Source organism: Megalops cyprinoides, chromosome 25 (assembly GCF_013368585.1).
Source record: "Megalops cyprinoides isolate fMegCyp1 chromosome 25, fMegCyp1.pri, whole genome shotgun sequence".
Lineage (NCBI taxonomy): Eukaryota > Metazoa > Chordata > Actinopteri > Elopiformes > Megalopidae > Megalops > Megalops cyprinoides.
In genome coordinates this window covers 6,043,543-6,066,403 of record NC_050607.1, presented here as the reverse complement: position 1 = coordinate 6,066,403, position 22,861 = coordinate 6,043,543, and the positions used below count along the sequence as shown (strand labels likewise).

The window sequence follows — 22,861 nt, the reverse complement described above, 5'->3', positions numbered from 1 at the left end:
CCCCCACCCCAGCCAAGCCTGCTGAGCAGAGCGGAGCAGCACCCTTTAATGTGTGGGTTTGTTTTCCAGGCACGTCCTCTACTGATGTTCCCCCCGAAAACGCCCCATCCGAGTCTCACGCAGACAGCCCGTTACCACTGGCAACAGTAATGCATGGACATATAGCGGTAAACTTGCACACACACTGTAGACCCTGTTCTATGTGAACGCCGTGGTAACTCTCACAGGAGTGCTGCCTCAGTGCTCCCACCATCACGGTCTTACAACTCAATTACAAGCGAGTTACTTACAACTGAGTTACCTACAAATTGAGTTACTCCACAACTCAAGCAGAACCTTCAATCTCGCTGAGTACATTTCGCTCATCGTGACCTGGTGCCACCGGACCAATTCAAGTGTGCTCGCTTTGCGTTGTCACGCTGTGACCTACCGCAAGAAAAGAGCCACAGCACACACTCTGTATCTGTAAAGATGGACATTAAAACCTTTTTTTATTAATATTTTCCGGCCACAACAGTAAATTTAAACAAATATTCACTAGAAAAAGTTTATACTTCCATCAGCTGTACAATACATACAGTATCAGTAAAACTGGCCGCCAAGATTAAAACCCACTACAGCACTCATGTAGTGTTTTAAGCAGCATCTCACCAGAAGAAAAAAAAAAAAAAACACATACATACATATGTACACATCCACATTGAATCCATACCAAATTTCACATATGTACAGTACACTTCATCGCGGCAGAACACAAGCGTGTAATTGTTGTAGCTCAGATTACCACAGGCCTCAGGCCTCTGGTTCTGAGGCTGACAGACAACAGCTGAACTTATGATTCAGGTGTAACATTCTGACAGGAAGTAGCAAAAGGTACAAGCTTTCAATTTTTCTTTTTACCAGCTGCTCAGTTCTCTCACAGATTTTGCTACCATGTTGTACATTGGGCTAAAATGTGGATTTGCTGTAGGCTTATGAGTGAAAGATTACACTGCACTGCGGATACACCCGACAGTGTTGTGCTACATTGTTCATAGACTGGAAACGGGTGGTTTCAGAAGTAAGCAACATGGCCCAGCTCAAAAGACCTCAATGCTTTTCTTTTTCCATTAAAGACCAGAGTTCTCCGAAAATGGCCCCGGAGAGACATAAAAGTGGCCTAGACATCTCTCACCCATGCAAAAAAAAAAAAAAATTACTGGCTACTTTTTCTGATAGCCAAAAACATACAGAGGAATGCACTTTGGTACATACCAAATGCCCTGGGTTTTTTTTTAAATCACAATAAGAATGTATCACAACAGTCTGAGGTAAATTCTTAAAAAGTATGTTTTTTTTCTTCTTTTTATAGTCATAAAGTGAGAGAAATGTTACCTCTTGAATTGTTTGATGTTAAGACAATAAGATATTGCAGTGACAAAAGTCACTTTCACCCTGTGAGAAAAATCCTTGCACCTAATAGGATCTTTTTTTTCTGATGTCTACCTGGTGACAGTACTACTTCTCCCACAGTGGACAGAGCCTCTGTACGTCATCTCCAAGGAAACATTTCAGCTGTGTGGCCATATCCTCCCGGTTGCCATTTTATGGGTACAGGGGGAGGGGAGGGAATCTCTGGGTGTTGCTCAAAAGTGTACCTACATGTATAGGCCAGCTATTTTAATCCCGTGGGGGTTGAGAGGCATTACCGCAAAGTAAGAAAAGAATGGCATTGATAACCAAAGGCACATTGTTTTAGACCTAAGGGCACAATTCTTCCCCACTACCGTTAATACACATTTACAAAACAAAAGAAAAAAAAAAAAGCTAACACCAAAAGCCTCCTGTCGTTCGTGAGATTGTGCGCGTCTGCAACAGGCTTGGGTGGTGGGGCTGTGGCCAGCAGGGGGGCGCCAGTGAGTGGTGTTTGCAGCACTGAACCAGACACAAATTTGGGGGGGGAGTGGTGGGGTTTGAGGCTCACGCTCTTGTCTCACTCACACACACCCCATGACCAAACTAACCCCGACACTCCTTACCCACTTGCAAGAGCTTCCTAAGAGATGGCGAGCGTGACTTAAGGGATTCCTTTCCTTTGAAATAAAACAGGGGCCTCTGTGTCGCTGTAGATAAAGGTCTGAAGGATTAGGACCCAACAGCACAGCACACTCCCTGTGGTCACCAAATCCAGCGCAACACAGTCAGGCCTCAGACTGCCTCCAGTAGTGTTTTACGTTTTATATTAGCTCTTCTTTGAGAATCATTTATAGGAAATAAATTAACAGAACTTTTACAAAGCTTTAAAAACAAGATTATGCTTCCTAAAAATGCATCAAAATGCTACAAAAACGGCAGATTCCTTTTAAGTCAGGCTCAGTGGGGTGTTTTAGGAAACACATATATTCTTCTAGCTGTGTCTTCACAGACTTCAGTGTATAATGCATTGACCCACTCTTTCATACAGGTTTTGTGTGGAAAAATATGAAAGGAATCTGGGGTGTCCAAGTTGCACTTTCATTTACAATTCCTGAAACAATTTTTGGCCTTGCAAGGGAACATGCTCTTAAGTGTTTTCCGAAATACTTATGAGCCCACTCGAAATCTATACATAGTCCTACCAAATGTGAGATGCAGGAGCTGTTCTACTGGCGCTACAAGTCAGCAAGTCAAAGTAATTCACAATGTTACATTCAAAATCACGAAGAGAGAAATCAAGCCCTGATTCTGAGAGCCACTCCACCAAATTGCACCCTGTCACTTCCACCATTTCCATCTCATTCTCTGAAGCCAGCCTGGTGAGACACCAAACAAACTCAGATTCGAGTGTGTGCAGTGCACTCCCGCACCTCCTGTCAGTGCAGACCCTCCACCAATCACAACCATTCCTCAGCATGCTCGTTCCTTCCGCACCTTCACAGCAAGGAGCCCTCACATCACTGGACCCAGCTCAAAACCGCTTCAAATCAACACCTACTGCTCATAAGCCACTAAAACCAGAGTGGTTTTCAAAACTAAGATGTGTCATACCTGTTTAATAATATAAATACCTTCAAGAAGGTAAAGCACCAAAGTATTTTTTTTTTTCTTCTGACAATATAACTTCTTTTTCGAACTGACGCTGCTCCATCAGTTCGGAATAGCCACTACAATATTATGTAGCACATATCATGCTTGCTGTAAGCTTCTCCTCTGTGAAATGACTTCATTCTTAACTGCTGCCTTTGACGGCTGCTTCTATATGTAAGGTAGGCTTGTCTACCCTCTTTTCTACTCCTTTCTGTTCATAAGGAATGTCAAGAGAATTTTAGGCACATACCATGTCTTATGTAAACATACTTAAATTTTTTTGCATGTTCCTCTTTTTTTCCTTCTTCTGACAATGACATCATCCAACAGCCAGTCCTCTCACGTTTTCTCTCACGTTTCTTTTCCCAAATCTCAAAAATCCTCCTCTAACCACTAAAAGCTGCTGTCTTGCAACTAATATCGATCAGGCACAGAAACCGTTCAAAATGAGCAGTTAACAAAGTGCCACACTTCTCACGGGCTCTACAAAAAAAAATGCTGTTTAACTCCATCCTCACCTCATCCACAGCACAACCTATGATAAACAGGTACAAAGATAATTGACTAAAAGCTCTCAAATTCATACAACAGTGGATGCCAACATCACTTCATTGTGGCCAGCCACTCCATTTATTTTTTACACTACAACACTGAAGTGTTCAATCTGCCTGGGCTTCATAATGTATTATGCCAAACTGCATGAATAATAACAACCTGCAAAATTGCATACAGTCGGAAAAACCAACCTAAAAGCATAGTTCCCTTTTATTTTGCCATTCCAATAAATTAGAGTTAAAATATTTTCAAAAAATGTGCTACAAAGCCAACAAATTATGTAGAGATAATGCATTTAAAAAAAACCTCTAAACCTAAATCCTTCAAACTTTAAAAATGCTATGGGGGTCATCTTCTCTTTTCCTTTTCATACTGCCGTCTTTCTGCCTGTTTAAAGCAAAACTACCGGACAGAACACGCATCGGAGTTCAACTGACTAGTTTTGGCAACACTGTCCTTTGCTGGATATTCCCGTTGGCGTCAGTCATTTGCACCAAATTAGTCCTCAGCTTGGAGGCTGAACCCGAGGTCGGAGGTAATTTGGAAATGGAGGTTATAGCACCGGAGCCCTCTGTGATGCGCTTGACGGAGGTGGTCTTCTCCCCCGCGGGAGGTTTGGGCAGGCGTCTGCGGAGCCACGGGTGCCGCAGGGCCTGGCTGGGGGTCATGCGCAGGGCGGGGTCCCACTCCAGGCACTGCTTGAGGAAGTCCAGGAAGAGCGGGTCGTCGCAGCCCTTGAGGGCCGTGACCCAGTCCTTGCTCCCCGGGGGGCCCCTCAGCTTGCCCCTGCGCGACCGCCCCCCCGTCAGCGCCACCGAGCCGTCCGGCAGGGTGGTGACGGTGCAGTACCGGGGGTAACCCTTGGAGCTGACGAAATTTTTGGCTCTTTTGGATCCGTCCAGCAGCTTCTGGGAGGGCATGCCCAGGAGCTCGATGACGCAGGCCAGCTGGTCCCCTTCATCCTCCCCCGGCAGGAGGGGGTACCCTGTCAGCAGCTCCGCCAGGATGCACCCTAGACTCCACATGTCGATGGGCATGCCGTAGCGGGCGCCCAGGATCACCTCGGGGGCCCGGTAGAAGCGGGACTGGATGTAGGTGTAGACGCGCTGGTGCTCGTAGCAGCTGGAGCCGAAGTCGATCACCTTGATGCCGCTGCGGCCCTGCTGCTTGAGCAGGATGTTCTCGGGCTTCAGGTCGCAGTGGATGATGCGGTTCTTGTGCAGCGAGTCCAGGCACTGCAGGATGGAGTGGGCGAACTTGCGCACCAGCGGCAGGCTGAAGCCCTGGAACTTGTTCTTCTTGATGAGCTCGTAGAGGTTCATGCTGAGCAGCTCGAAGGTCATGCAGATGTGGTTGCGGAATGTGAAGTTCTCCAGCATGTGGATGACGTTCATGGCCGCGTCCTTGTCCTGCTTGCGCAGGTGCTCCAGGATGCGGATCTCCTCGGCCGCCTGACGGTGGAAGCGCTTCTCGTTGCGCACCATCTTGAGGGCCACATGCTGCTGCGTCTTGTGGTCATAGGCCTTCACCACCTGGCCGAAGCTGCCCTTGCCGATCACCTTCAGCACCTCGTAGCGGTAGGCGATGTGGTCGTGCGGCACGTGGATGTAGGAGCCCTGGTCGTCGTCGTAGCCGCCGTTGTTGGAGCCGCCGATGACGCCGGCCCGCTTCTTGGCGTTGGGGCCCGTGAAGTAGACCTCGGGGTAGTTGAAAATCTCGTGGTGCTCGAACGCCGTCAGCTTGGACATGTACTGCTTCATGGCCTGCTCGGGCGTCATGGGGACGGGCTTGGGCTTGCCGTCGGAGGACTTGAGGGAGGCGGAGCTCCCCTGCCGGCAGTGGCCCCCCTCCTGCTGTCGCTCCGGCAATGGGAGGCCCGGCCGCCCCACCGCCGTCAGCCCGTTGGGCTGCGTGGTCAGCACCGTCCGCTTGTTACTGTTCTCCTCGAACAGCTGCTGAACGTGGATCTGCTGGTGGTTCCCCGTGTGCAAGTGCTCGTTCATCGTGTGCTTATTGCCTCCGAGCTGAAAAACAAAGAGGACTGTGGTTAGAGTGACCTTTCCACCTTGCCGTGCAAAGGCAAAAGCCATCTGATGTAGGCCGTATTCCATTCCATCAATTCACATCAACACCTACTGCAATGTATTTTTAAAAGACTGTCATTTAAAACCGTAAACCACTAATGCGTTTCTTCTAAATCTCGAATCAAGAAGACATCATAATAATAACGGTGTATTAAATACCTGACCTGTCTGGCATGATAACAGAAATAATCACAGGCACCCGTGGTTCATATTCTGCTAATGATGTTACATCTTTGGACCTCCCGCGCTGAGGCCATTTGTCAGTAATAACTGTTTTATACAGGGCTGTGTATCACGCTGTTTAAATGACTGGCCTACTCTTGCTGGCGAGAGGAGTCTCAGCCAGTCAGGCCCGCTGCGTGTGGTTGTCTGACCCCCAGGCAGTGGGGGAGGAACTGGGGGGACACTCTGTTGAGGTCCCGAATAGCCAGGTAGCATTCTGTGCATATGCTGCATCGCCGAGTACTCTTCATTACCACCAGCCAGCTCTCATTAACCTCTCCACCATTAACAGAACCTAATACAGGCATGTGCATCTGTGCAGAAACTCAGAACAGGATTCATTCACATTTGCCAAAACCTGCTCTCATTGGCCACCTCAGAAGGGAGTACCACAAAAAAAAAATACTGAAGAGTCCAATCTAGGGTGGGTCTGAGTAATAAAATAAAATATATACGCAGGGAAGAGACTAGCATTCAGAACTGTAACAACAGTAAACAGAAGCAATATATAGCTGCTGATAAAACCCACTGAGCATTCAGCTTCAGTCCTTCATGTAGACAATGCCCTTTCTGGCCTACAGACAAATTACTGCTCCTCTCGCAGACAGCTCTCAGCCTGCCTGTTTGGCCTACGGCATAACTTAGGATCTGAGTCATAAATATGCCATTGATTTTCTCTAAGTAACCCTGGTGTCTATGATACACTACACCGCTTGTACACATCACTCTATCTGGCGTTATGTAACCTGTCATGAAGATCCAATGCTCGTGTTTTTCGTAGGTCCCCTTTCCCTGAACGAGCTAGTTACACGTGGCATTGCGTAAGAATTTGCATTTTTGTATTTTGGCGTTTTGAGCCACCCTGTCCAGGTGGCCTTATTATATGCATTGATGTTGTAATATGAGAAGAGAATTTGCAAAATGAGTATGCAAGGGTTTTTTTAACGTGTAATATCTCCTTGAAAGCACGCAAAGTCTGTGAGAAACTACTCTCTGTGCGAGTGGAAGTCGTAAGATTTTATGTTTAGAGAAAACAAAACTTGCATTTCCTGCTCTCCTGAATGTCCTGCTTCCTTTCAGATGCTAGCTTCCTTGATGATGTGATTACCTCTGCATCTTGTTTTCACTAAAACATCCTGTTGCTTTAGCCAGAGGTACAACCCTTTCCTTGTGCAAAGCTTTTATAAATAAAAATTAGGGGTGGAAAGGCTACATAGAAGTCTATTGCTCCAACAAGCACACCTTTTGTTTGTGTATTAAGATCTCTAGCAAAATATCATGAGCTTTGTGGTGACTAATACAAAACTCTTGTAGTCATCTGAAGAAATACAGCATTGTCTTAAATTACTTTATTACTTGGCTACTTTATGCCAAGTTCACACATGACAAGACAAGAAATTCACATTCTCAAACACCACACACACACACACACACACAGATTTTTGATTTCTACTGACCTATTGGACTACTCTAATTTCTAATTCCTGACATTTCACACTCCTACTGACCTAATCTCACTCTCATCTGCTTCGAATGGTTCTGACAAGGGGTGTACCGACGAAGCTTCCAGCCCGATACCCAATATTTGCTGACCCGTATCTGCTGATACCAGTATTTCAAGCTTGTCTTATTGGTGTACTGGGAAAACACACACTTCCTGACAGTTGTGTCTCATGCTGAGCAGCACAGTCTCGTGAGTGTGGCAAGAACCGAATCAATGCAAGAGATATATTAATTAGTTTATAAAATATTTAAGCTTCAAATGATTGTTATATTTCCTGTTGATTAATTTGGATCTACCAACACAGTATAAGCAAGCCAACAGTAAACACAAATAAAATTATATGGACTGAATATAACACAGGAATATGACTGACCACAAGAACACACTGTACTAAAAGGATCAATGGCACTGGACTCTGTTTATTGATTTTGTGTCATTCTCTGAATGGTTTAATCTCTGAATGCATTCATCAGGGGGAAAAAAAAAGCATGCACGTCTGTTAATTTGGCTCTAACACTTCGGGTTTTTCCACATTTCAAACAGGTCCTGAGAGCATGTTCTGGGAGGATCTTCACACTGGAGTGGAGCAGGGCTCAAACTATTCAAAAAGGTGGTGGAAACCCACCACCAACTGCGGCGGAAAATGGCTTACCGCACCGTGCAGTGAATGTAACTTTTACGAGTGCCTGCCTCTGGCCTTCGATTGTCAAAGTCTAACTTCTGAGTACAGTCCAATTATTGCTGCATGGGAATCTGTTTTTCAGCATGTTTTTGTCACAGCTACCTACAAGCTGCATTTTATACATAATAGAACTGGACCGCACCGAACAGGACATTCGACCCTTTATCAGGTCGGCTTTATGCCCGAGTTATGACATCCAGGCCGTGCTAGAACGCGAATGAAGCCACATTATTGTTGTGAACACAGGGTTACTTCTGCTACTGACCCCATTTAACACAGCCAATCTGGAGGAGCAGCGAGTCCATTTCTACAGGAGATGAGGCCTGAGGGAAAAGGGGGGAAGGGTGAGGGGGATGGGGGGCTCGTCTGCATTCTGCCCCCCTGTCGTAAATGCATGCCCCCCCACGCAACACACACACACACCGTGTCCCCTGCTTCTCCCCATTTAAGCACCAAGGTCATAAAGCACCCAGCCACACAATGCTAAGCATGTCACCCTCTGCACAGAGCCTGTGTTTCCCAACAGCAGCCAGGGAAGCCAGGGAAGCAAACGATAGCTGGATTACCATTATTACAGCAAACAGCTGGATACATTCAGAGCACAATGAAAAGTGAGGCATTTTATTCTTTTTCATTAAACAGACAACTGGAGAAAGATCTCAAACAGGTTAAGCCTAAACACACAGACACACACACACACACACACAGAAGGAGCAGCAAATATACTCCGCTGCCTCGTACTGTAACGTAGGAGGTGCTTAAGCAGTCCGAGTGAACTGGTAGGAATCTGGGCCTCTGTAGAGCTGCTCTGTATCAGGAGTACACCCAGCCCCCCCCCCCCCCCCGTTTGGGTCTGACTCATTAATTCAGACGTGGTGCGGATACGCAGAGGCCAAGGGAAGGCACCCTCGCAGACAGCTGGAGAGGACACGCGCCTGCTCTCAGGGGGACGACGACAGTCATTTTAACACCCCTCTCTCCCTCTCTCTGTCACCCTGTCTCCCTCTCTCCCTCTTTCTCTCCCCCTCTCTCTGTCACCCTGTCTCCCTCTCTCCCTCTTTCTCTCCCCCTCTCTCTGTCACCCTGTCTCCCTCTCTCCCTCTTTCTCTCCCCCTCTCTCTGTCACCCTGTCTCCCTCTCTCTCTCTTGTTCCTTCACCAGCAGCACGGTGCTCACCAAACCCCTCCGACGCTCCTAACCCCAGATCTGCACCCGCTGCTCGGCCGCTGCGCTTGTGTGCGTTCCCGCCCGGGAAGACTTCCTGCGCCACCTCTGTCACGCAACGTCTGCCACGCTTAAGATCGCATTATGATAAGTATCGGGAGGTTAATTGAGGCCTGTGGATGGAGAAACGCGGCTAAGTGACTAATATAAGGCTGACTGGCAGGAAGCGGCTCTGCTGTGATATTTTTCTGTGTACCCCGACCGTTTCCCATGGCAACTAACGCCTGCCATCTGGAACGGGCCCCGGAATGACCAAAAACGGATGGCAGGGCTGACCACCCCTCGTATATCTCGACGTGTGCAACTGCCTCCCCTCTTCCCAGCTGTAGCCCCTCACATGTCAGCTGCCTCCGGGAGGCTGCATTTGCCACAGTCCTTCCAGCAGGCCTGACCTTGCCACCGCCATGTGCCTTGGTCAGGAGCTCTCCGCTTTTGCTGGGAGTCACAGGGGCACTGGGCAAACCTAAATTTAAAACACTTCCAAGGGTTGGAATTTTCCCCTCAGCGCTGGTCTCTCCACAAGCAACAACGCAAAGCTATCGTCAGACACGAGAGCAAATTATGCCACCGCAAACTATCACTACCGAACTAATCTAACTAATAAAGGGTCAATTTCCCTTTGGTGTGCGCCTTTTATTTCTGTGCTTTTGGCTACATGGCACACGACACCCCACAATGGGTCCAAGTCAGGTCAGGCTGAAAGTACACTCCTCTGAAAAAGCCCACCAACAGGCTCCCCAAATACTTTCATGCAAGAGATGCCATCCACATTCACAGGGTTAAGCACCGCTTATCCGAGACAAAGTCGTGCTTCGGCCAGTGGAAACACCTCAAACGAAGACCTTCTTATCACGGGACAAAGAGGTAAAGACCAACAACCAGGCAAATGTCTCAACTTTTGACTCGTGCAAAATGGTTTCTTTTCTTCTCATCATTTCCTTTTATTCAGACTTGAGGAACTTAATTTCCTTCAAAAGCTCCCTGCTTACCACAACTTATACAAAAAAACCCCAATAGGATATGAATCCAAAGTAGTATAATTCAAAAACAAAAAGGGCAAGCAATACAAATGACCGAAATGGAAAACTTATTGCAAGGCCAGCAATTCTCTGCTTGTATATTTTAAACATGAGCTTTGCTTTTACTTTAACCTTTGCAGAAACACGTGCGAATAACAAGACACACAGGCAGTTATACATACAGAATTGTGACATAAACGTTGTGTACTTTAACTGATCTATTCAATCTGTACCCCCCTGAACCATTAATCTTGCCACCCTACAGAAATGTTGACCCATGACTGCAATACACAAATCTAGACCTGCGACCAATTCACATTACATGTATAGATACATTTCAAGACAATTAAACAAGACATCACCCAGCCCAACTATACATCAGAAAAAGGGAAAAGTCTGCATTCTTTCAAATGAACAGAGTAGGCAGGTTTCTGTTAACATCCTGGTTTGTTGCCATTTCAGGTGTGTACACAGAATCCCCATTTCTTCAAACATATTTGTTTTTTTAACCTAGACATATTGGTTTATATATTTTAAAGTCTTAGCCATGTATTTAAAGAGAAAACACACACATACACAAACTGATAAACTAAAATCGCCCCTGCAGAAATCTTGGTCGTCTCTGTGGTATTTATTTAAGCTCACCTATATTTACCAAGCTTAGAGTGAAGGAATAAACAGCCAACTGGCCTCTTAGGTAATGACTACAGGGCATTCATCTAAACCTAGTGTTAGTGTACTTAAAAGCCTATAACTCTACAATTCATTTATTTTCCAACAAACAAGATAAAATAATAGGTATAATAACCAAATCAAGCATCTTGTTTATATATGCATTGACAGCCCTCCAAAGACACTTCACCACAAAACAATCTGATTAACTAAAAACACTTGAGAAGGTTGAGATACAGGAAACAAATAAATACACTGAAATCCTTCACGGACGGGCATAACCTACGTTAAGACGCAGAATTCTGTCGCGCATTTGTATACAAATCCTGTCGGCTTAAAAACAAAAAAAAATTGGACTGATTCTGACACCAGGCCCCCAGTGACAATCCACATTCGGTTTACTCCTATCCGATGCATTTAGATTTTCACAAATAATATTCCAGCCGAAGCTCCTCGGTGCGAACCAGACTGCGTTGCCTCATCTGTGCGTTAAATAGCCAGCCTCACGTGCTCGTTTTACCCATCCCCCACGCGTGTCAACCCACGAATACAATACGTTAACCTTTCCTTCATGGCTCCCCGATTTGCACATCCAACACACCTTCCTTTAAATATAACCACAGACAGAGACCAAGAGAATGGCATTTTCTTTGCCACTCTCTAAAACGAATGCGGACGCGTTTAAATGGCGTGGGCAAACAGCTGTTTCGTTTATCAAAGACGTATCAAAACCTACAGTGCAGACATTAAAATCTGTCAGTGGTATATGGACGACTAGGCAAATGACGTTCATACGAAAATACAATGTAGCCACCCTGAGGCTAGTAAGAAACCCACAGAGGAATGGGGCTGCCTGGGTAGGTAGTTACCTTTCTAAAGCTGCAGGCCTGCATGCTTTATGCACAAAGCTGAACACCCCACGTGACAGCCGCGGTGACAACTTGTTTCTAAGCACGTCGGCTCGCTGTCAACCGCAGCGAAACAAAAGAAATGTTTCTGTGTACTTGATGCCATGGTATCGCCGCACTTTAAATGGAAACCAAAGATTCTCTAGCGTTCTTCGTGGGTCCTGTCACTCTCCTTTGAAATAAAGAAACGGCATGCATGAGGTTTTTATCAGCTTTCCTTTATGTCCGAAGCGAGTGCAATAATTGGCATGAACAGTGAACTGGTGTAGGCTAATTAGCTTGTATAAGCTTTTGGTGCCCCCCGTACCGTGATTGAGTTGGTGTTCCTGAGGGGAGGTAATGTGACGGGTGATGGCGGGTCGGTCCCTGCTCCGGCCCGGAGACCCCCAACGCCGATTACGGGGGAAGACTGTAGCTGGCAAACAACCTCACCCCCTTTGCCTGCGAATAATAAAAAAAAAAAAAAAAAACAAAAACAAAACAAAAAGTAATACAGTTAGAGCCTGCTTGCTACTGTAGACTCACTAACGCATCTGACTTTTACAGCTCACTATAAATGTTTATAGCTATCCAGCTACGTTAGCAGTACAGATCTGGTACTAACGTCACATATAATCCTATTCTTAGGAGAGGCACCGGGGTCATTTTAGGTGTAAATCCTAGTAAATTAGCTAGCTACAGCAATGCTCTCAGTAATTCTCATGTTGCAATTAATTCATATTGAGATGTCAGATTATGACTGCTAAAAATGGAACAGAAGTTAGGGGTCGATACCGTGTTAAGCTACGTTAACGTTCTAAGAAGACATCTAAATAATATTTTCACTTAAGGAAACTGCCAGCTTGACTGCTCGATACCTACCTTGTGCGCTGAAACCGTTTTAAATCCACTGTGCTTGCAAAATAAAGCTGCCATCTATCTGAGACTAAATAATTTTACAAGAACATCTGCACGTCTTTCTCTTGAATTTCCATGAGATACTTTTCCACGTAAAAAAGCTAATATACGTCCCCAAAACATTAATCTACATTGCTTGCTAGAATGCCATCGCCACATCGCGGTGAAAAAAACATATATATATATATATGTGTATAACACTGATTGACAAACCGAAGCTGCATGGACTATATCATGAACAGCCGAAACAAGGAGATGGCTAGTTTAGCCAACCATGTCCTCACTCTGCCAAATAGAAGATTAGAGCAGTTTGAAAAATGCATTCAAAAACGTTTGCTTTGCTCCTGGCTTTCAGCTCCTTACCAGTCGGGTAGACGGCAGCGCAGGGTTTCTTGGTTAACATGGCCGCTGGAGAGTCACACAGAGAAAACCCACTTCAGAATCTCCCCTCCTCCCTCGCCACTCTCTGATCACCAACTCTGTTACTCCAATCAGCTACATCCAGACTTTCATTCTCAACCTGTGCCGCAAACGCAGGGACAGCTTCCACAAACAGCACCCGGTATTCTGCCACCATCGCTCGGAAACGCGTGTTAACAAACAAACAAAAAAACGTGTTCTGTCGTCAAAAATCCGCAGGCCTACAGTAAAAGTTAATGCAACTCCACAGCTTCAGCGGCCGCAACATTCGAGCGTAAAATATCGTTTTCGCTCGCACGCACTCAACATGCATGGTCAAGCAATCGCCGCCGCGGGTGTAGGACTGCTCTTGCTCCTTCGCTCTCCTCTACCCCTCTCACTGCCTCAATAATAGACGCGAACGTGTTTGGTTCGGTTGCCAAGCCAGACTAAACTCGCGAGGCTGCGGGAGGGATATATCGCCAGGGTCTCATTAGTCCCATGCAGGGGAACAACCCACCCATTATTTCTCTGAACATCAGGTACTGTGTTCCGCGTTCCGCCCCAGTCCACAATACGCACGCTGCCAAGCGGACGTTTGGTTTTAGCTAAAGCGTGGGGGCGTTCTTGTTCTCACGACTCATGATGCCAAACAGACGCGGAAAAACCTGTAAACATTTCAAACAAGCCAACCCCCCTACAGCGTGACTGTAAATGGTGGAAGAATAGAAATCAGACGAACAGAAATAAAACTGTACCTTACTCTTGTTGCTGTCTCGCGCCGCCGTTTCGTATGTCCAGTTTGAGTGTTATGCAGTATGTACTTTGACATGTTACAGAAAATTGTGCAGGTCCTTTTTCTTTTCTCGCACACAATATTCACGGAAGGACGCAAACGCCCTTGCTGTAAGTTATCCGGCATTTGTTCTAAACTTTATTTATTTCAGAGGGCGCAAGTAAGCAGGCTCCTTCATGCACGACTTTTTCATTGTGTAATGCATGGAATTTGTGTGTTGTGCAAATGTTAAAAGACTGCATATGCTCATTAATATGCACAGTATGCGACCGAATAATCGATAAAATCCTCTTCTGCATGGAGTTTTATCATTTGTCTGGTCTGTGCGCATGCATGTTTCCCATCTAAACCAAAGGACATACCTGTATTTCCCATTTAGGTATACATAAATTTGTCTTATTTGTATTTGTTTTTGCGTCAGTGTTCATCCAACAGTTTGTCTCTTTATGTTTGCAAGTTAAAAGCTTGGGGAAATCCTGAATAAGAACTCCTGCTAAATTACTTAATAATAATAACGAGTGATAATGATGTCAGACACACAAATTACTCTCTCCCCTGCGCAGGAATATATGATTTATTTCAGGCATTGCCGGGAGGATTATGGGCTGGTTTGAAGATAATAGTAACATTCAGCCCCGGTGTTGGCCAATCAGACTTCTGGATCAGCGGTAATCATACACCTCTAAAATTACCACTCAATTTCTAATGATAGCACATAAAACCAAGAATAGAGATTAGTCTTCCATTGCATCACACTGCACACTATTTATGAGCACTGAAAATGCACATAGTTATGCCAGATTCACTGGTATATGAACTTATAGTAAGCACAAGAGTCTAAAGTAATTAAACAGGAGGGAATATGCCCCTGCACCTAGGGCTCTGAGTAAATACATCTGAATGGGTTCTGCAAGTCACAAGGGATAGATGTAAATTTCATCTGAATGGAAGTTACATAAAGGGCCATGTATGCTTTCAAATGAGTGCAGTGCAACTCTCCTTATGTGGAATAAAGCTGCGAGAATAATGTAAAACAGTGGTAGGTTATTATGTAAAGCCATTCCTTCCCCTCCGGTGAGCTGTGCGAGCAGGTGAGAGGCACTTGGTCCCCCAGCCACCATGAGCGCTGGCCTTGCTTGATGAAATCTAAAGGTGTTGTATGTGGGATTGTGGTTGTTCATGCAGTGGGTGTGTCTTTTCGTGTATTCCTCCTTGTACCTTCCCATTTTATCCAGGAAGCACTTCATGAAAAGGTCAGTTAATGGCGCTGTACCAAACAAAGGTGGATTCGTTGAAAGAAAGTTGACCAAATTAATGAACTAATTATGGCCCTAATTAGATATTAACGGTGTTAGCTATGTTAGTTTATTGATTTGTTCTCTGTCCTCTGAACTGCCATTGGAGCATTACCCATTACCCAATGTCCTTTGCTGACATTTAACCAAAACCCATTCAGTAATAATACAAAATACTAGAAACTATCTGCAAATGGGTGGGTGGGGCAAGCAGTCCTTACACATCACACACTGAATGAGTTTGTGGTTTTGATTGGCGGGTGGATCAGAACCAGACCATCGACAACTAATTCCCGCTTGTAAAATCCCTTTGTGACAGTGAGTAAGGAGAGTTTAAGAACAAATTTAATTCCTGCAGGTATTAAATCCAAACCCCGTTTTGCTCACTCATCATGAGCACCAGATTCAGCAGAAACGGCAGGCTGAGGTTTGGGTTGAACAAACTGTCTTCTGACAAGGACAGTTTACAATGTTTTAAAGTTTTAATACTTTTTGGCCTGAAAGTTGGTGCTACTTACTATTATGTCTTGTAGAATTAAAGCATGTATTGTGGTAATCAAAAAGGCTTATTTCATAGTGATTGTTATGGTCTTTTCATCAAACTCTCACAAGTCTGTGCATCAGGTTGCAAAAATAGGTGAAAAGAATTTTTTTATGGCAATGGCACCAGAGTCTCAGTGATGCAGGTGAAACATTCTGTAAATTGACCTATCACTGTAATACCGAGGAATGTTCAAGATAAGAGGAGTCATTCCAGCACAGACCCTGATTTTAGCAGAGGCCTGGCCTGCAGGCCGTGCTCGGTCAAGCCCAGTGGATTTCAGACAAGCTCTGTGTGAGAAAACTCTGAGGCTGGAAAGAGTGGCTCGTGTTTGAAATTCCAGTCTCTTTTGTATTCACTCACATGTTCATTTCTAGAGAACACAGTGATACACTGACTAGATGGTCCGACAAAAAGAAGATTACATCATGGTGTCATAAAGGAGACTGTCAACCTCCGGGACAGTTATGAGAGGCTCAAGTTCCAGTAATTCACTCCGTCAGCAAATAATAGTCCTCTCACAATGTTCTTTGGGGAAAGTAATCAGTCACCAAATATCTCAACCATGCAACCAGACAAGATATGATATAAAAATGCATATTGCATAACTGGAAGGTGCATGTTTCCCATATTTACATGCATTTTTATGGTAAATTGCAAACTGTTACTGTTACTCACCAAGGAGCAGGAGTTAAGTAGTTAGATATTATACGTTAGGGGGGTCATGCAGTTTTCTGTGCCTTGAAATTACAGAAGCCTCCCTGGCAGTAGCATCGTTTACTGAAGTTACGGTTAATGATTGACAAGCATGCACAGTCATGATTTGTTCAACGTGGATATAAAATGCAAAGTATTGTGGACCCTGACACTTAAAGGAAGTCAATTGACTCTTTCCACAGATAAGAAAACTGTTGTCATAAAAAAACCCTACCAGAGCACAATACCATGAACGCACCTTATGGAAAAGCTTCATTTGGAGCTTTGTGGCAAAACACCAAAAAAGTGACACCCCAAGTTCCCCCTTCTCTGAAATTGTCATGTTCAGAACGATACCTCCATGTAGCAGACAGAGAACTGGGTACACTGGGTTTGTTGGACCAAGTTGCTGGCAAGGGTCAGCAGGCTCTATATAAAGAGTTGGGCTGCTGATACAGGCGGTGAGCCGTTATTCTGCTCATAAGGAGGCCATGTTACGAATCGCATCACATTTCAAAGCCCTCTGATAGTGGAGTATTAAGCCATGATGAAAGCTTATTCACAGAAGCACTGCCTCATATAGCTTTCACTTAACTTGAAAGTGTGAACAGGGTAACCGGGAGGGGACGGTCGTATCAGTGTTGGTGCTGGAAGCATGTGAGAGCGGGTAGGTGCTAAACTATGACCTGCAGTCCTGCGTACGATCAGCAAAGCGAAGGGAACGTTCATTACATTTTAAGATCTGGGCTCTTGAGGAATCACGCGACACCCCCGGGCCGCTCGGTGGGGCGTGCTGGCCTACATCGCTCCGCAGACACCCCAGAGCGGCCCTGGACCCGCTCCTCTCCAATCTGTCAGTGAATCTCTTCCCCCAGCTCCCTCCGGAGTTACGCGATCTCTGCGCGGTGACTCAAAGCCCATCTGAGCAGCTACAAACACAGGCTCTGTTGCCTCCTCTGCCTTCTGCTTGCGTTTCCGCCGCCCGTCGCTCCCCGAGTGAGGGCCGCGCAGAAGAGCTCCGGGGACATATGGCCACTTGGCGGCATCGGCACTCCTTCGGGCTTTGGGTTTGGTGCGGCGCGGGTTGGCCGTGGGGGGGCTCGTTTCATTGTGAAGCAGGGCAAACCGTCAGATGAGTGAGGGGCATGTGTGCTTCTTTCTCGTGAAGGCCCTCGAACATATCCCCGAGGAACTTTCAAGACAGGGAAGGACAAAAGACACGGCTGTGCTGATCTTCTGATGCCCGTAACGTTCAACGGACGAGATGATGGACGAGAACTGCAGTACACGTGATCACTCGCTCTGCTCTACGGGCTCCTTCATGGTCCTCACAGCGTGGTGCAGTGAAGTGTAGAGTGCGCAGAATAAAATGAAGATGCAAGGAACATGAGAGAAATTCAAAGTGACACCTCTTGTACAATACAAAGCTAATTTGGTTAGCCGATGCTCTTACACAGGACAATGTGTCATGTTAACATTATACACGCTAAATGTTATTTAACCTGTTTTTAAAACTGGAACTGAGCCACCTAGAAATGGATGTTTCTCAGATATAGAATATTTTCCCAAATGGGGTTGACCCCAAAACCTCCAGGTTTCAGTACTCCAACCAAAATTTCTTTGCATCTATAAAGTGTCTGGTTTTCTCTGAAAAAAATTATTGGTCCCACTGAGAATATCTATGTCAAGTCTGCCATGAGCACCTGTTTGGAGAGTGTTTGAACTGCACGCCATTAGAATTTCAAGCTCCAGTTAGACATCTGTGTTTATATATGATTACAGTAAGAAACAGTATTGATATTTTAAGAGCAACAGGCCTTGAAGTGGATTTTTACTGCTAATGCCCTGCATTTCTGTCCCTGTGGACTATGAAGCACCTGAAATATGTACAGGCAGACAGTGCATAGAAATACAGAACGCAATTTCAATGTCACACCTGCACTCAAGGCAAATACCATACAAATTGACAATGTAGTTTAGCAAACCTGCATTTTAGCTCAATCAGTATATTGAGAGTATGTAAATTATTGCCACTTCTGGTATACTGCAATATATTTCTGCCTTGCATCAATATATTTTAAATGTATTTGTAATTTGTATTGGGCTGAATAACACTCAGTGTTTTACAACACATTTCATCTTCGTATGCATTTCGTGTCTGATGTGAAAAATAAAAAGGGCCACAGCTCCGTCCCGCTGTACCTTCCTGCTTGTGCTGAATCCGTAGCCCCCGATGGTTAATTAGAGTGCATGTAACTGTACCTGCACAACTGCAAGAACAACAAGGCAAATCACCTCATTACCAGTCCCTACCAGCCTTCATCAGGACATTTAGGAGCTGATGCACCTGAGGGCCCACGACGCTTCTCACTCGCAACCAGCGCTAATGACGATCGTAACGAGCCCTGAAGGTTACTAAGAGCCAAGTCTTCAAGCATGAAACCTGTATATATACATCCAATTTGCCTCAGTGTAAAGGCTTGACCTGATATCCAGCAGATGTTACAAAAGAAGTATGAGAAAAATGCTTTCACATTTTGGACATAAAAGACAACAAAGTTAAAATTTTACCTGTCTGTGATAAGACAACAAATATTTATGCATCAAAAGAATTCAATTAATTTTGACTGACAAAATGAAAAACATGTTTTTATAACATACCCACATTATAACCTTTATTCAAGCTAAAAAAAAATCATATTATATTGTGAACATTATCTTTTACACAAAACTTCTTATTTCACAGGAACATCTGGATGTGTTCTAATGTATTCATAAAGAGTTCATAATTTATTTGTAGTTACATATCATAATAACAGGTATCTAAACGGTAATAAGTGATCCACCCTGTGAATTTTATTTTTATATAACCGTTATGAATGAAGCAGAAAGCAGAAACAAGCAGAAAACTCTTACAACACCTTCCCCCTTCCTGTATAATATTCTGAGTCTATGCACTTTTAATAATCTGATTATGGTCTGTATATTTTCTTGCTCTTATCAACTTCTGGAGAGTTTTGGGGGTTGCAATAATTAATCACAGTTAATTAAATAAAATCAAAATGCTCAGATGGTCAGCTGCCAAGATGAAAGAGTTTATCCCTTAATTGAATCGTAATAGACTGTAATCAGGTATCACAGAGAGGAGGGTTAACCAGCATTTGCATGTTTACCATGCAAATCAACAGGAGGCAGCTGGGCTGCACAATTGTCTGCCCTCACTGGAAAAAGGGGATTTAAAAACCTCAACAAAGGGGCAGCTGTGTGAGGAACTCTTTCCATTTCAGTGGCAGTTCACTCATGTTTTTAAATTTAGCCTTTGAGTTGCCCGGTTATTTGATCTTTTGTTGTTCCTGAGCCATCGGCGGGAAATATTGGCCGCGATCACGTTTGATGGCCGTCCTGCGAATGGACACCAGAGGCAGGTTCCTCTGCTGAGTAAACGGATGAATTGGTGGAGTATTACATAATATCTGATTAACACTCATTCACAGGAACGGCCACCCGGGCGCTCACACATGCACGAGCACACATGCACGCTTACATGCACACATTCACATTCAGGCATTCACATGCTCACATACACACCCTCACGCACGCGCGCACGCATGCACGCACGCACACACACACACACACACACACACACACACACTCGCACACGCAGCTGAGCCTCTCGACCCGTTGCTTTGATTCACTGACAGTACTCCAGCATTCAGCAGATGCCAGGCCCTCTGAGTGTGCCCTGTGAGCTCACAGCGGAGGATGTGGGAGTCTAGACAGGCGTCTGAGCAGGCGCTGACTCTGGCACTGCCACCCCAGTGACGGATCACTGTGTCCCCACTCCATCACAGCCCTTCACAGCGCCCCCTTACATCTGAGCACATTTAAAACCCCCCTCCCACGGTAAGATCTGGCCTGTGTGATGGAGGACTACTGTAGAGACCAGAGTTAATGTGGAGAAATTTATAAAAATATATATTTAAATGGGTGTCAGTACACAAAATTGCGTACATGTGTGCTCACAATCTCATGCAAATGCAAACTGTTACTGGTATATCCTTCACAACTGTGCAGCTTCATGACTGAGCTGTTTTGATTTGAAATCATTTACCTTAGTTTACATTACTGGCATTTAGCAGACAGTCTTATCCAAAGAGACTTACACAGGTTGCAAGTTTTTTTCATGTTATCCACTTATACAGCTAGATATTTACTAAGGCAGCTCTGGGTTAAGTACCTTGCCCAAGGGTGCAGCAGCAGTGCCCCAGCAAGGAATCGAACCAGCAACCTTAAGGATACGAGCCCTGCTCCTTACCAATATGCTTCACTGCTCCCCAGAATCAGAATTAATCAGTTTATTTAACCACAGTTTTCTGTGTTTTCTGTCATCCTCTGGTCATTTAAAATGCCTGATAAATCAAACGTTAAATGCAGAGGAATGCCGTGCCAGTCAGTCCCGCTGTCATGGGTTCTCCCACTCAGCACACATTTAGCAGGGTTTATTTTTGAAGTATGTCTGGTGGGAGTTCGCGGGAACGCATGAAATTTCTGCAAATCCGAAAACATGGATAGTTGCTGTTTTCACCAGTGGTTGTAATCATAATTCCATGAATCAATCATTTTGGATGTGTGCTTTGGTGGTTGTGTGAAAAAGGAAGTTTTACAGGAAGCGTAATGTGATGTTTATTGAAAATTCATGGCCGCCCATGCAATACACCACATCCATGACAAATCTATTTGCCAGAAGAAAATTTAATTTTTTTTAAATTGCTAAGGTCATACACACACATAAACATTTCAGATAAGTTTCATTAATCTTCAGAGGAAGTACCTGAGTTAGTTTGTGTGTGTATGTGTGAGTCTGTGTGTGTGTGTGTGTGTGCACGCATGTGCGTGGATGTATGTGTCCTTTCAACAAGGACAAATTTCAGCTCAACACAGTATTAGATTCAGCTTGTAGACCGGTGCATGTCATCTGGGACCAGCCAGTGGTTGACATGTGGCGGTTTGTGCAGAGGATCTGTGTCTCACAGACAGTAGGGATTAGCTGTGCTTGAGTGAGCCAGAGCTGGTGGCACGGCTCAGGGCTGCTGTTTGCCTGTGCAGCCCCTGAACCAATCGGGTGCCTTCCCCTCTGCCCTGCTCCCGGCCAATGAGGGCCTACTGACGTGATGCACAACAGCCAGGGGGGCAGCAGGACTGGTTTACCCTGCGGGGGTCAGACACATTTCGGCACAGAACGGGCCAGTGGGGCGTGTTGCCCCCCGTTTGTATTGGCTCTGGGGTTCAGCTCACCACATGCACCACCCTGCTTCCTCTTTTAAGTTGTCTGGCCTGGGTCACATCTTTTGGGGGGGGAGGCGGTGGTTGGTTTATTTGGAAATCAGCAGGATGTCCCAAAGACACCCCTTCTGAGTTGTGCAGTACTGTAACATGCAACACAATACATTGTGGAGGGAGAGTGTGTGAGAGCTTTGATCATTATAGCTCATATTCCTTTGACCAGGTGGGGCAACACTGCTCTCTGCTGACTCCCCCCCCCCCCCCCCCCCCAATGCTTCTGTAATGGCAATGAAAGTTGCCATTTTATACGCCGGTATATGCAACAGATTGGCACCAACAGCCATTAGAAACTGCACATGACCAACTTGAGATCTGAGTGGCCGAGAATACATAGCAAAAAGGTTATGTGTGGCACCAAGGTTAGCCTCTTTCTACAGCCTCGGGTGTGATCAACAGCGACCATAGGGAAAGGTCTGACGTATGTAGCTTGTCAGATTGATTGCTCGGTTTGCCGTCCTGCTCAGCTGTGAGAGAGATCCCTTTGCTCTTCTGTGCAGTCATTATCCGTGGGGCAAACCCCAGGGTCCCTGTCTTCTCTTTCATGCTCTGCAGGTGCCTTGCCACGTTGCTTAGCAATTGTTTCAGTTGGGATGTTACGTGTTGAGCGTTCCTTCCTGATTTGGCTAAAGCGTTTTGCTCCCTCTAATGGAACCCCCCAACAGAGCATGATGCGTTATTTACTGCCGTTACAGAGTCATTACAATAGCGCCTCATCCTTCTGATGTCCACACAGGCTGTCTTTCAGTAAGATGGAGGATAGCTCTGAGGGCCATAGCTTGGACAGTGCGCATCACTGATTTGGTTTTCTATCCCATGATTTACAGACAGCTTTTTCCAGGCAAACGCCAACTTCAGGCACTCCTCGTTTGGTCTACATGTGAGGTTCTGTAGCTGGACAGTATTTCGTGCAGTTAGGGACACACTCGAAAGGTCCTTCTCTAGCCTTTATCATACCGACAAGCCACAGTGGGATTGGGAA

At 45.3% G+C, this 22,861-nt stretch overlaps 1 protein-coding gene across 3 annotated transcripts; it reads right to left on the bottom strand.

The window, feature by feature from the left end:
- Nucleotides 1-508: 508 nt before the first annotated feature.
- dyrk2 (dual-specificity tyrosine-(Y)-phosphorylation regulated kinase 2) lies at nucleotides 509-13,776 on the bottom strand. Of its 3 annotated transcripts, none has more exons than XM_036519965.1 (3): nucleotides 13,732-13,776; nucleotides 12,223-12,356; nucleotides 509-5,624 (listed from the first exon to the last, which is right to left on the bottom strand). In XM_036519965.1, exons 1-3 carry the CDS (start codon nucleotides 13,748-13,750, stop codon nucleotides 4,029-4,031), a joined length of 1,749 nt encoding a protein of 582 aa, XP_036375858.1. In that variant the 5' UTR covers nucleotides 13,751-13,776; the 3' UTR covers nucleotides 509-4,028. The 3 variants fall into 3 exon arrangements, with proteins under 3 accessions (XP_036375858.1, XP_036375857.1, XP_036375859.1); XM_036519964.1 differs by having other exon boundaries at nucleotides 13,176-13,773; XM_036519966.1 differs by lacking the exons at nucleotides 12,223-12,356; nucleotides 13,732-13,776 and adding an exon at nucleotides 11,877-12,056.
- Nucleotides 13,777-22,861: the final 9,085 nt, after the last annotated feature.